General features: G+C 51.7%; 1 protein-coding gene across 6 annotated transcripts in view; it reads left to right on the top strand.

Annotated features, from left to right (window-relative positions):
* Nucleotides 1–14,649, top strand: part of PAX5 (paired box 5) — a 168,856-nt gene that overhangs the window by 126,020 nt on the left and 28,187 nt on the right. For 4 of the 6 annotated variants that reach the window (XM_036888471.2, XM_036888473.2, XM_036888474.2 and 1 more), the window contains one exon: nucleotides 3,010–3,111. The exons of the other annotated variants lie outside the window; for them this stretch is intronic. In XM_036888471.2, the coding sequence (XP_036744366.1) occupies nucleotides 3,010–3,111 (102 nt within the window). The remainder of the gene's footprint in view (nucleotides 1–3,009; nucleotides 3,112–14,649) is intronic. 6 annotated transcript variants of the gene reach the window in all.

Below are 14,649 nucleotides of genomic sequence, written 5' to 3'. Positions count from 1 at the left end.
ATTGAGGTTTTACAGCATGTGTGACAGTGGTGGAAACTGTTGGGGTTCAGACATGACCTGAGAACAGCCCCTGTGGAAGAAAGAACACAATCCCAGGAGGGGGAGAGCTGGATTCCAGGCCCAGCCTTGCCTCCAATCAGCTGAATGTCCTTGGGCAAGTCCCTTCTCTTCCCAGGACGCTTTTTTCTGTCTTGGGAAGCCAGGTGAAATGTGAACTTCGTGAGGGTTGGACCTCATGCTCCCCGCACCAGGCCGCCTCCTATCAGGATAACACTCTCTGTCCTTCAGGGAGAGACTTGGCCTTCCTTTGAAATGGTCCTGGCTCCCACTCCAACACATATACCCCACAAAAACTGCTAGTTGAATTTGTTTATGCATGATAGAGCCAATAAACAATGTTGACAGTGTGGCGTGAGGGCAAGGCTCAGCCTGGGTGTCCCAGCTGACAGGCAGGTAGAGCCTCTGGACTCGTCGTCAGAAGCACAGCCAGGTCGGTGTGCAAAGTAATGGAGTTGGTGGCTAAACACACACATGGCCTTTGACGTTGGATTGCTGGGGTTTAATCACTGGCCCTTGCTGTGCAACAAAGGACAATCTTGAATAAATTGCTTGATCATTCTCTCGTTATTCTGTATAATGGGGAAAGTATCAGTACCTTTGGGCTGTTGAGGGTTAAATAACTTACTGAATGTTTTGCAGTTTATGTAAGCATTTGTGGTTTGTTCCTGTCATCATTAAGGGTGTGAGCCTGGGGGCAGGGCGTGGGTGGGAGCTCCCACAGTCTGACCCCTGGCGCTGCCACCTTGTACTGACTAGTCTGACCCTTGCACTCAGTCCACATCCTCAGACATCTTTTCAGCAGCCCTCAGGCCCCGACTCTCTGTAAGGAGTGTGGAGCAGACTGTGTTGGGGGAGAGTGCTGTCTGCTCCAACCACAATGCTGCTTAAGGCAGAGAGAGTCCTGGGCCAATACTAGGAAACATGGGATGCTACCCGCTCTGCCACCTGCTCCCTGTGGGACCTGAGCCAGCTGCTGTCTACTTACCATAGGTCTCAGTTTTTCCATCTACAAAATGGCAGTGGGGCTTGGTCAAGAAGAGCTCAAGATCCCTCCCTTCACTGATTCTCGACCGCCGATGGGTGCACTGTTATGGTCTGCAGAGAACACCTGCCTCTCTAACAGGACCCCTTCTTTCATTCACTAACAAATACTTGCAGGCTGATGCCATTCTGACCTTGGGGTACAAAGACTTGATTCTGGAGCTTACACTCCATGGAGGGAGGAGCTGCCGAAGACAGCTAAGGGTGCTGGGTTGGAGAAGAATGAAAGGGGGAGGCGTAGAGGGCTGGTGGGGGCAAACCTCCTTGAATCACCTTGTAAATAAGTGGTCAGTTCTGCCAACTCCAGTCTTCTGTTTAATCTTGGCTTTCACGGGGAGTTATATGCAGCTCATGTGGGGGATTGAGGTCTCCCAGAGGTAAATCCTGGGGTATTTGCTCCCCTTAACCATGATGCACATGAAGGGACACAAGCCACGCTTGTCACAAGCTAGGATGCCCAAACCCAAGCCAGAGAGGTGGTGAGCAGCAGGGGGAGTCTCCTGTCTGGCAGCTGCCTGGTGTTCCGTAAAGTTCTGGAAGGTAAGCAGAACCCTGTGAAATGAGGTGGCCTGTGGGTGTTGGCTGGATAGTCTTTGAATGAGTGGCACTAGACGGGCTGTTCGTTCATTTGGGGAACATTCAAAGGCTCATACCATGTGCTGGCTTGCATTCTTTGGGGGAGGTGGTCAGAGATGGTCCTTCTCCTTGGGCCACCTTCTAGGGGGCTGAACTCAGAGTCATCTTGTGTTCTGCCTGCACCACCCCACTGGGCCTAAGGGAGGCTCCCAGGGCCTGGCTTTGTGTGGTCAGGCATACTCCCCCATGCCCCTGGGCCTCTTTTTGACCTCCCCAGTCCTCAGTGTCCACATCCAGAAGAGGTCAAAGTTCTGCCTTCACTCCCTCATCCTAAGGGAGCACCTCATTTCACAGGGCTGGAAAGGATGTATCCCTTTCTCTCAGGAGCAATTGCCAATTGCACCTCCCAGGGTGGGTCTTGTCCTCAGGACCCAACCAACAGATAATCACAGGGCAGTCTGATCTCCCAAGATCTGGGCTATTGGTCTTAACCACAAGCACCTTGTTACATACATGTAACTGTCACTGTTTGGAAGGGATGTAGCCCTGCTTTTTACCTAAGAGGCACAAACCCCAGTGGCACCTCCCTTACAGAGTTCTGCTCCCTGGGGGTCTCTTCCACATGGCCTGGGACCCAGGGCACCTGGATGCTCCTTTTGTTCCTGCATTTATTCACTGAGCCTGTTAGGTGCCATGCCCTGTGGTGGATGAATAAGGTGTCCTCCAGGAGCTGGCACCCTGCACAGAGGTAGACAGGCACTCACTGGAGTGTCTACCCCTGATGGCAGAGGCCTTAGCCTCCATGTCCCAGTGCCCAGAAAAGTGTCTGGTATCAGGAGGTGCTTCTTGCATCTTCGTTGAATGAATGACTAGCTCTAGGCCAAAGGAGAATTTAATAAGGACCAGATGTGGAGCTGTAAGGGTCTGAGGAGGAGAAAGTTGTTTGAACTGGCAGCTGAAAGCGCATGGTACTGGGCTGTGTGCAGCTGGAGGAGAGGGTACTTTGTGCAGAGAGCACAGCTTAGGAGCAAAGGTATGGACAGGAGGAAGTCCAAGTTCTGCATGGGGAGCAGAGAGCTGGCCAGAGCGCCAGGTTCCCAGGGATGTATCAGCACCGTCCCCAGTTCCTGTGCAGTGAAGCCAGGGCGGCTGGAGGGGTATATGTGTGTGTGTGTGTGTGTGTGTGTGCACGATCAAGAGCCATGGTGACAGCTGGGGCACGTTGTGTGCAGCGTCAGGACGTGACAAATGTGCAGATGTCCAGGGAGCTGTGGACATGAGCGGCTGGCTACGGAGACACTCACCCCGTGATTTGTTGCTTTGATTCCTCAGGCCGTGACTTGGCGAGCACGACCCTCCCCGGGTACCCTCCACACGTCCCCCCCACCGGACAGGGCAGCTACTCAGCTCCGACGCTGACAGGGATGGTGCCTGGTGAGTTTGTTCTGTCGGCGTCTCCGCAGCAGGCAGTCGACGGGGTTTCAGGGGGGCATTCCCCCCAAACTGCCTGGGTGACCTCTAAGCTTCTGAAAAGAGAACCTGAATAAATCAGGCAGAAGTCTGCACTCTTGGCCTCTTTCTCTGCAACTGGGCCTGCAGTGGGGCTGGGACCAGCCCGAGGTGGCACTTGGGAGGACATCAGAGACAGGGGGACCCTTGACTATTGCTTAAATAGCCCCTTGTTGCCCACACGGGGATTCTGAACACAGAGGGTGCAGGACCTGGCTGAAGGTTGCCCCAACCAGTAGGGAGTGGGGGCTCTTCTCCATCCTCTCTCCTCCCACCCAGTCTGTGCGACATGAGCACCAGGAAGCCCCCCATGCCCTGGGCAGCTGTGCTCCCTGGGGTCAAGGACCATGTGCCGCGGACAGGATGCTGACTGGTGGGTCTGTCACCTGATTCTAAGCCAGACAGCCTGTAGCCATTGAGACCTGGTCCCCTGTGGCCCGCAACATGTCAGTTTCTTCCAAGACCTTTGGAAAGGAGGCCACCCCATCTCCTCCATGGTGGGGACTAGACACCGCCACCATGGTGCTGGCTGGTTATAAACCAAGGGCATGAGCATAGCAGGGATACCCAGAGCAGTGTTTTTTGAAAAATGCTTAAAAAAAAATCAGGGGGAAAATCAGGACTCAGTCGGGTGTTGTTACACTTATTTTGAGGGTTAGTGTTGGCTCTTGTTTGAGCCATTTACAAGGACCACACCACTCATTCAGTGCTGGGGGCTCTAGAGGCCTGCTCCTCTCCTAGCAAACACTGTTGATTGTCTCAGGGCATTTGCAAAAGCCAGGTTGGTTATGCCACCTCCTTCCCACCCAGATGGCTTTTTCTTGGGAACCTCACAACAGCTCTGAGAAGGGGACAGATGGTCATTCACCTGCTTTTGGTGAGGAAATTGAGTCCGGAGGGGGGCTGGGATGTTCCTCAGTCACCTAGCAAGGAGGACACAGAGCCACAACTAGAAGCTGTGAACTAGAGTGAACCACCCTTAGACCTAGGCAACAGGCACCCATTCTGGCCCTGCGGAGGGCCAGCCCTCCCACCCTCCCGCCATGGACCAGGGGGAGACTGCAGGGCCAAAGGGACCTGCCCCTCGGTGATTACATCCTTCCTTCTAGCCCGCTATAGGGGTCCTGTCCAAATAGCCCCACACCTCTTCCAACTTCTTCCCCAGCCCATGTCAGGGGGATGTGTGCCCCAGAGCCCAAGGACTGGCTTTCTGTGGGGGCTGTGAACAGAGCATGGATGTGAGGGCTGGGTGTCCACACTTGTGTTTGAGGCCCCACAAGACAGTGAGGGGAGCTGAGAGTGGGAGAGGAGAAAGGCAGATGATAGCAGAGGAAGGCTTTCCCCACACAGCTAGGTCCTGGCACAGATGCCGAGTCCCAGAATGCTAGATTCATTCCTGGTCCTCCAGGTTGTTACGAAGATGCATTTAACAAGGTAGGAGGATAGAGCATATTTCATTTAACGGTTTGTTAGCTTGATTTATGACTTTTAAATATGAGACATATGGGAAATGGGCTCTGTGTGTACATATGGGGGAGGCCTGCCAGGTTCACTCCTGCAAAACCTTTGATTTTTCTGTTGCAAGGATGGGTCCAGGCAGAGGATAGGGAAATATTGTGCACAAGGCAGAGGTGGGACACACACTGTCCTTCCCCTGACTCATTCCCCAGCTGTTAGCAAGCTAGGGCAGCCTCAGTAGATGTTCCCAAGTCATCCATTACTGGCCCCTCACACTTATGTAGCACTTCATAGAATGCAAAGGGCTTTCCCAGGAGCCCTTTGATGTTTCAGCCCTGTCAGGTGGGCTAAGTCCAGAGTGTAATCCCCATTTTCCAAAAGGGGAAGCTGAGACTCAGAGCAGTTAGTGATTTTGCCCTGCACAGCTTGTGGGTGGGAAGATTTGAATCTGGATTTTTGCCCCTCACTTTAGCACTCCCTCTTCTGTATTGTGCTGCCTCTGTGCGCTCTCATTCTATCAACACAAGCCCCTCAGTGAAGGCAGAGGGGCAGGCACTGCCTAGACCCTGTCCTGAGGGCATGTTGGCAGGTGAAGCCGATGCCACCCTGCTGGCTCCCCACAGCAAACCCCAGAGGCTGCATTCAGAGAAGCAGTTGAGCTTTCTTGAGTTTATCCAAACAGAGCCTGTCTTCCAGCCCCCACAACTCCTCCTGCCCTTAGTTACCAAGCTCAAGATACAAATGGCCACGGGCCTGGTAGAGTCCCCAGTGGGAACTGATGGCAGCCCCTTGCCCATTAGTAGTGGCAGCAGGAGTCACAGGCCTGAGTAAGGGCACAGCCTTACCAAATCTGCTGGCAGTGGCTAGACATGTACTACCACAGGGTGGCCTGGTGGCATGGTCACTTGAGACTGTCCCATGGCATAGAGTGAGAGGGCACAGGGTGGAGGGAGGAGCCCAAGCATTTTGGCAGGAGAGCCCCGCATCTTCCTCGTTCTCTCCCTCCCTCCTTTCTTTTCTTGCTTTCTCTTCTCATACACCATACCCTTCCCATACTCAGTGCCAGACCCACTGTCTGTGCTGGGACTCCCCGCTCAGCAGGCACAGTCCTTAGTTCTGTTTCTTAATAGTCAACCAGTGTCACATATTTTGAACTGTTTCCAGCATAATCTACAAATCTGTTTCTTGAATGGCGTCACAGGGCATTGCTGGCCTGCACCAATGATCTTTGCTAAACTGCCCCCAGCATTGGCCTATAGCAAAGAGGGCCCCCCTTCTAGCAGAGCAGACCTTGGGCCTGTCATTCAGGCATCTCTGTGTTCTGGCTTCACCTTGCCTTTCTAGTCCACTCTCCCAGCCTGTCCCCCTCCCTGACCACTCACTGATTCCCAGCACGCCTCACTTTTACTGGTCACTGTCCCACATTATTCTGTGTCCTTGGCTTAGACCAGTTTCTGCCTCGGTCTGTTGGATCCAGCTTCACCCTTCAGGGCTGAGTGGAAACATTACCTGCCCACGAGCACTTTGGTGCGGTCCTCCTCTGGGACATAATGCTTTACACTTGGCTTTGTTAAACCCCGTGCATCAGCGTGTCTGTGGCCCACTCAGCTATGCCACAGGCAGGTAAGGTTGCTGAGAGCCAGGCCCTCTGCCTAACTTGTCTTCTGCATCCCTTACAGTCCCTAGCACATAGGAGCTCCTTTTGTGTGTGTTGCTGTAAGGGAGGGAGGCAGGGAAAATGAATATTGACACATGTATTCATTTCCAGTGGCTGCTACCACAAATCACCACAAACTTGGTGGCTTAATAACATTTATATTTTTCACAGTCCTGGAACCCACAAGTCTGAAATTAGTATTACTGGGCCCAAAATTAAGGTGTCACCAGAACCCTGCTCCTCTGGAGACCCCAGGGAAAGATGTGCTCCTCATCTACCTTCCTGTGATTCCTGGCATTTCTTGGCATGTGGTCATGTCACTCCAGTCTTCAAATCTCTCTTTTTTCTACCTTCACAGACAGCACTTTCTCTGTGTGTGTCAAATCTCTATCTTTCTCTTATAAAGATACATGTGACTACATTCAGGGTCCACTCAGGTAATACAGGATAATCTTTCCATTTTAAGATACTTAATCACATCTACAAAGAACTCCCATCCCCCATTTTTTGCCACATAAGTAACATTTGCAGGTTCCAGGGATTAGGACATGGATATACCACAGTGTGTGTGTGTGTGTATGTGTGTGTGTGAGGATTTTGACTTCATGTTTGTGCAGATTTCTGATTCATAACCTCTTGGGCTTCTGAATCCCAGAGGCATTCATTCAATTGGACAGTTCCAAAAGTGATACCTTTTCATAGACCCTAAAGCAAATGTTGGGACAGTTTGCAGAAACAAGCTGAGCAAGGCTTTGGAGGTTATTAATCCTGCTTTGTCTCTCTGAGGCTGTTACACACCACAGCTGTGTTTCACTATATGAAACAGCCCTCCATTCTAGCCTGGCAGTGAATCCAGAGGGTAACTGGAAATCTTCTGAGTTGTTTTTCCCACGTTAAGATTTGGGAAATTAGGCTTTACCTCTTCCATTTGTAAGGGAAGACTTCTGTGAGATCTGCTTTCAGGGCAAATGGAGAAGGGATTGCCTCCAGGGTATACTCGGGCAGCTGCAAAACAGGGCTTCTTGGTGTCCTCCAGCGGTTCATAGATTCAGTTTTTGCAGTTTTGCAAACCCTGTATATCCTTTTGCTGATTAGTTATTTTGAATAAAGCAAACAGGGAACCACATCATATCAGTTTAGAATGGAGACAGTTTTCAGATTTTATTTTCATCAAGTCTTAGCAAATGCCAAAAGTTTTGCACCAGATTCCATGGAGTCTTGATGGGTATAACTAGTTGATTCCTGCCTGAAGATATTTGTACAATCTAACAGATATCGACATGGAATTTGAAACTCCTGAAAATCCTGGGCTGGGGGAAAGGAGGGAGAATTCACCGCCTTTTGGTTTCAGTGAGTCTAAGCAGCAAAGTAACACTCTTTGAGAAGAACCAGTCAAGGAAGCGTGGCCCCCACACCCCTTCAGTTCCTGGCTGTGCCCTCCTCACGTGATTCCTCTTGGAAGCTTTAGGACAGAGTTCCAGGAAATCCTGAGCGTTTTGCGTTTGCCTTGTCTGGGCTGCGGCAGTCAAGGAGCTGCTGACGGGAAGCTGGTGGAGGAGCATGGCAGGTTCCTGCCGTCCTGAGTACTCTACTTGCCATGGATTAGTGCACAGTATTTCTAGATACCTTTCAATGAAGTTGCTCAGTGAACTGATGGCTTGCATTTTCATGAAGAAGCAGGAGGTGAGGGGTGGATGGAGAAGCCTGAGGCTGCTAAGGTCTGGAGTAGCAACAAGAGACTGGCAGGAGGACCAAGAGCCGGCGGCCCCCTCAGCACCTGTGGTTCCCCTGTGCCCAGGGGCTCCCCCTGCTGCTCCCGTCAACTGGCCGGCCAGGCCTGCTCCCTCTCACACCTAATGGGTTCCACCTGCTCAGAGGGATCTTCCCTGTGACCCAGCACTTAGGTTTTCTATTGCTGCTGTAATGAGTTGCCACAAACTAGAGACTTAAAAAACAACAGAAACTTACCATCTTATCATTCCAGAGGTCAGAAGTCAAGGTGGGTCTCCCTAGGCTAAAAATGTCTGAGGGACATGTCATTCTGGGGACTTTAGGGGAGAATTGTTTCCTTGCTTCTTCCAGCTCATGGATACAACCCACATTTCTTGCTTCTTGCCCTGGTTCCTTCCTCTTCAGAGCTGGCAAGATTGGATGGAATCTTCATGCTGTCTTCTTTCTGGTTCTCTCTCTACCGCCTCCATCTCCCACTTACAAGGACCCTTGCAATCTTATAAGACCCACCTGGATAACCCAGGGCAATCCCTGCCTTCAGGTCAGCTAATTAACAACGTTAACCCCCCTCCGCTATATGACCTACCCCACTCATAGATTTCAGGGATGGGGGGTGTGGACATTTTTGGTGGGGCCTGATGTTCTGCTGCCATACCATCCAAACCAGGACCCCCATCGCTCCTCTCTCCAAGCATCCTGGTCCTGTCATTGTGTGGCTCAGCACAACTGAGGGAGTTTAGTAAGCTTAATCTTTTTCAGGTCTGTGTAGTATACACGGGTGTACAGTACATAGGCTATGTCTGTTTTGTTCACCACTGTGTCCCAGTTCCTGGCAGAGTTTCTGGTCCATAGTAGCATTCAGGAAATAGAAGCTGAAGTGAAGTGGAGGGCTTTGGACTGGGCTGCCCGTGAGAGGCCAGTGATGCTAGAGCAAGGCAGCCAAGGACGCTGGGTCGCCACGTGCTGAGGCAGGGTGGCTGGATGCTTCAGAGCACAGGCTCAGCAGCCAGACTGTCTAGTCCTGAATCACTGGCTTTGTGACTTGGGGCACATTACCTTCTCTGTGCCTTGATTTCTTCCTCATCTGTAAAATGGGGATGATGGTAATAAGAGTGAGCATTAAATGATAAATGTAAAAATTCTTAGAACTTTGCTTGGTGCATGTTAAGTGTCATTTAAGTGTTGGTGGTGATGATGATTGCTGATTACATAGGGGCCTGAACTGGGTGTGGTGGTGAGAAAAAAAAAAGCTTAGCTGGCATGCCTGAAGCTGGCCTGGCCAGCTGGCATCAAATCAAGAGCTCTCCAGCAGAGCTCACACCCCGTGCAGCCCGTGGACCAATGGGAGAACCAATTCGAGAAGAATCCAGTGATAAACAAGAGCATTGCCAAGCAGGAGTGGGAGCAGACTGTTTGCTGTGGGCCTAGGTAAACAGAGACACCTAGGGTTGATCAAGTTGAGAAGGGTGTCCTGGTGAAGGGGGCCTTCCTTATGCTGGACTGTAACAAGCGCATCCTTGGCCATCTGAAGAGGAAGATGGGGGTGTTGGGGTAAGACAGGGGCTTAGCCCAGTGTCTAGAGTGGGTTCACATGGGTAGGAACGTGGTTTGGCCAGCCCAGTCTGGGTAAGTGGGGTTGGAAGGAAGAGGGGTTGGTTAAGGAGGAGGCTGGTGGCTAGCAAAGTTAGGATTTGGACTTGTTAACTTTTGGAGGGCAAGCAGCCAGCCAGGTAAGGCCCTCTGCACACAGGTGGTGAAGCAGGCCAGGAGCACCAAGGGCAAAGGTCTGGCTGAGAGAGAGACAGAGAGACAGGGGAGGGAAAGGGAGGGAGGGGGAGAGATGGGGTAGGGAAAGGGAAAGGGAGAGAGACAGGGGAGAGCAAAGGAGGGGGAGAGAGACGGGGAGGGGAAAGGAGGGAGAGGGGTAGAGTGGGAGGTTGGGGGAAGGAAAGGGAGAGGAGGAGAGAGAGAGAAAGAGGGAGGGAGAAGGAGATACAGAGCTGTCCAGAGAGAAGTGAGTGAGGGGCAAGGTGCAAGAAGTGTAGTCTCACCACTGATTGATGGTTGTGACTATGCAGAAGCCCCATGCAATGAACTCCGAGCCAGCTTTGCTTGTTCTTGAGGATCCTTTGAAATGATGGTTGTACAGTTAGTTACTGAGGCTCCAGTCCTGTGAGGCAGGAGGTTATTGAGGTGTGAAGGCAGGGAAAGGAGCATCTCTTTTGTCTGTCTGTAGCAAGCCCCTCCCTGACCCTGAGCCTCTCCCCTGCTGGGCAGGCCTGCCCTGGAAGACACTGGGGCTTGGGGGACCTAGAAACAGGCAGGTGTGTGGGCAGGAGTGTGGGCTTTGGCTGAGCTCAGCCAGTGGCTCTGTGATCTGGGAAGCCATTTCCGTTCTCTGGGACTCACTCACGAGGTGGACCATGGGTCGAATATGCTCCGCACTGTTCTGTAGGCATGGCAGGACCAATGAATGGGGGTCAGAGGGACGGCCTTCTTGCCCTGTGTAAAGAGCCTTCCCCATAATTAGAATTGAAGATGGAGAATGGGCAGGTTTGGGAAGGGCCAGCAGAAGCCAACGATAACTTGGTAGAGGGGCTGGAGCATCAGGTGGGAGATAGGCCCCATGCTTCTTAGTGCTTCCCTGGCCCAAGCAGCAGGCCCAGGGAGTGTTTGCTCAGGGAATAAATGGCCTTTTTTCTCAGCTCTTACTTTCCTGGTGACCCTGTGGCCCAAGCACTTTTGAAGCTCCCTCTGCACCTTTCAAAGCTCACCCCCCTGGGCTTTGGGTCTCCCACCTGTTGCTTGTTTCTGACTCTTTGCTGCCCTCTACTGGCTGTCAGTCACTGTGACACAAGAGTAATGAAAAATGAACCCTGGGGATATATGGCAGATGGCCGTTCATTTGCTCATTCATTTACTCTTCAGCATTTCCTGGGAGACACTGGATGCCAGTTCTGGGCTTGGTGTATTGTTTCAGACACACCCCTTGCCCTCAGAGGGCTCATAGTCTAGTTGGGGAGACAGATACCAAATATCCCTGCAAGCTATGTTAAGAGCTAAAATCTACAAGTGTGCTGAGGAAGTGCAGGGAAGGGGGCTGCTGAATCTGCTGGGGAACTGGAGTCGGGGAAATCAGGGAAGGCTTCCCAGAAAAGGCCATTTCAGCTGGACTTTGAAATGTGAGTTTACCAGTCTGAGAAGCTGGAGGAACATTGCTGGGTGAAGGACTGGTGTGTGAGAAGACCCAGGGACTAGTGAGCATGGGCATCAGGCAGGAACTGGTGTGACCAAAGCCTTGGAGTGGCAGGGACGAGCAGACAGGGCAGGCTGTGCTGAGTGGAGGGCCCCCACCAGCACCCAGGCCTGGACCCCTGGAAACGGCTGGGGCATGAGGTGATGCAAACAGCAGCCTTGACAGGTGGCAGGCTCTGCCCAGGCTGATCTAGATGTGAGTCATAGGTGAGGCTGCTGTGCCCTTGCAGGATGGAGCATTAGGGGTCTGGAGAGGTCTGATCTGGGCAGTCTATTTGACAGTCTCTGTGGAACCCCCGTGTGAAGTGATGCTGGCATTGGGGAGAAACTGACACCAAGTGTGGGCTTTATGAGCCCTTTGCTGCTTTGGGAAGAAAAGAATTGCAAAAGCAAAGACTCAGAGATGGAAAGCATGCTGGAAGCATGAACGTCCTACTGGAATTTATAAAGACCTGGGTTCCGATTCCAGCTGCCAGACACTTGCAGTGTGCACTTGGGACATGGCCTTGGGACTTTCCTGCTCCCTCAAACTGGAGGCAGGGGCAGGAAGACTGGATTATATGCTCCCTTGTGGGCTTTCAGGTCCTGCCATTCAAGGGTTTCTAAGTCCAGGAGGTCCCTGTCTGCTGTTAATCAGCTCCCGGCTGGACTGGAGGTCTTCCTGAGTCCTGCCAACTCTGTTCTAAGTGGGCAGCAAACGCTTCCAAGTTCCCTTCAGGTCTGGGGCTATGATGTGATAAAGCAATGGCCCTGCGCTGTCATGTGTCATTTGATATACCATAACTCCTCGGGGAGGATCTGAAGGATGTGCTCATCCTGTACACTCTCCTTGTCTCCACGCCCAAGGTCCCCTAACCCTTCTGTGGCAGGCAAGGACTGGCCTTCAGGGCCTCCACACCTAGGAGAGGTTCTTACAGACTTCAGAATCTAGAACCTCAGGACAAGACAGGCAGCAGAGATCATCATTATTTGTTCCATGACCTAAGCAGTGTACCTTTGGGGAGCATGAAGGTGGGAGGGAGTACGTCACAGGCTTTTTTCACACAGGGCAGGCCCCTGGGGCAAGGACAAGTGACAAGCAGAATCCCAGCTGGGAAAGGTCCCCTGCCCAAAGCCAGAGGCTCCCTGCTGTCCAGCACTGGGGAGCTTGGAGTGGGCGTGGAGGACACCCCACCTCCTCCAGGCTACTCCGTGTCTAGCGTCTTGGTTAGTTTTCCCCAGTCTCCACTCCTGATCGTGGTTGGTGGACCCAGTCATGAGTATGGGAGACCATGTGTCTGGGCTCCTGACTTCTGTCATCCTGAAGTGCTTCTACAAGTGGTGTTTCTTTAAGCAAAAAAAAAGTCACAAACTGGATCATGATGACTTTTTAGATCAGGGGGGATACAGTCAAGATTTGCTTTAGAAGAAATCAAAGTATTTGGAAGGTGTCTGAGCAGTGGGTGGAGTGAAGTGGGGGCAGGTTGGCTCTGGTGGCCATTAAGGGTCCCACCCCAGCCCTGAGAGGTTGGGTTCCCAGGTCAGTGTGGAGAGCGCTGTGTGGATGCACAGCCCAGAGCGTGGGTGTCCCGAGGCAGCTGGGTGGCCTCCCTGAGCCATGGACCTTCATCCTGCTAAGTCCTCACGGCCTCATCAGATTCCAGGAGGCAAACCCTCAGGAGTGGACAGGTCTGAACAAAACTCCTTTTGCTTCTAAAGTTCAAAAAGATGCTGGAAAACTGGCATAATAAATGTTAAGTTAAAGTCTACATATTGTTACATTACTTCATTAACTATTAAGTTCAGTGCTTATAAAAACTTTATTACATTTGAAAACAATTTTTAGATTAGATTTTCTCACTTTGCAAGACTTAGCCAATCGTAAGTATATTTACTTGTGGCCAAATAATTTCAAAAGCAAAATCATGAAAATAAGCCTTTCATATTTTTAGAATGAAAACTATTATTGTGGTGCATTTAAGCTGTGATGTGCTGTAAGGTGGGGCAGAGAGGGGCCTCCATAGGCTGGCACCTGGGGTCTGGGAAAGAGGGGCTTGGGAGAGACGGTGATTTCCTGTGTAACTGTATTGAACATAAAAAACAGTGGGGGCCTTGAGCTGCTTAGGCTGCAGCAGCCCACCAGCCAGCCAGCATCTTTCCTCTTTCCCTTCATCTCTTCCTTTTTCCCAACATTTAATGACCATCTACATGTGTCAGGCATAAGCCTAGGCATGTAAAGGTGAAAGCCATGGCCCTTGGCCATGGAAAGCTCTCAGTCTGCAGTACAGATGGGCAAGTCAGTAAAGGTCTGGGGTAGACATGATAACTGGTAAGTTCAGGGATGTCCAGCCTAGACTGGGGATGTCAGGCATAGAGGGCTCCAGAATTTCTCTATAGGAGGGTTGAGGCATAGAGGGCATGTCTAAAGCTTCCTTGCAGAGAGTTTCACTGAAATTGAGAAACACTGTTCACATCAAAGAATAGGGGGAAATTAGAGGCATAGCTCGAGCCTGTCAAGTTGCCCATGATTCTTCCCTTGGGTCAGGGGAGGAACCTGGGAAGAGTGTCTGGCATGTTAGCCAGTGGGAGGTGGGGTGAGGAGGGAGAAAATCGTGGAGGGGGTGGGGGCAGCAGCTGATAACAAAGGTTCTGAGACATGCTTTGCTTGTGCACATACTCTAGTCCTTCCAAAAACCATCTTATCTTCTGGGGTCATCTGTGTTTTCCTCCCTTTGATTGGTTGGAATCTGCAGTCCCTGTTTCCAAGACCTCATTAGCTGTCAGCCCTCACTGGCCTGACTGCCACCTCTAAGCCTGTGGGTCAGTCCACCTGGGACACTTCTCTCCAGAGAATTCCTGGCAGTGCTGGGAGCATTTAGAGGAGAGATAGTAAGCGGGGCTTGGCTCCCGTGCCTTCCAAAAGGAGAATGCTTTTTAATGAAGCCAAGTTGCCTATGCCCATGAGCTAATCCCACCAGCAAGCTTCCCTTGGACCTGCCTGGTGCTTTACAATCTAGAAAGGGAACCACAGCTATTATCCCAGGTTGCAATTTGAAAGTATCTTGTGAGGTTGGAGTGTTTATCCTCATTTTGGAGGCATGCTAGCTGAGTTCAGAGACATGCCATGCCTTGCAAGGGGTACACAGCCAATCGGGGGAGCAGCTGGGCCTGGCACCTGGAACTCATGCTTCAATTTCACCCAGCCCCTGGTACCCACGGGGAGTGAGAGAGAATGGGCTCTGGGCCCAGGGGAAGATCTTGGTTTCCTTGGTGCTCCCTTGGGGCTGTGTATGGCCTTCCTGACCCAGGAGAAGCCCTTTCCAGACCCTGGGGAACCACACTTCAGATTCCAGTATATTCCCTTCTACCTGCCGTCTTCACCT

The sequence above is a fragment of the Manis pentadactyla genome, chromosome 3 (assembly GCF_030020395.1).
Source record: "Manis pentadactyla isolate mManPen7 chromosome 3, mManPen7.hap1, whole genome shotgun sequence".
Classification (NCBI taxonomy): domain Eukaryota; kingdom Metazoa; phylum Chordata; class Mammalia; order Pholidota; family Manidae; genus Manis; species Manis pentadactyla.
Note: the sequence above shows the minus strand (reverse complement) of the source record. Positions and strands in the feature narration are given on the sequence as shown.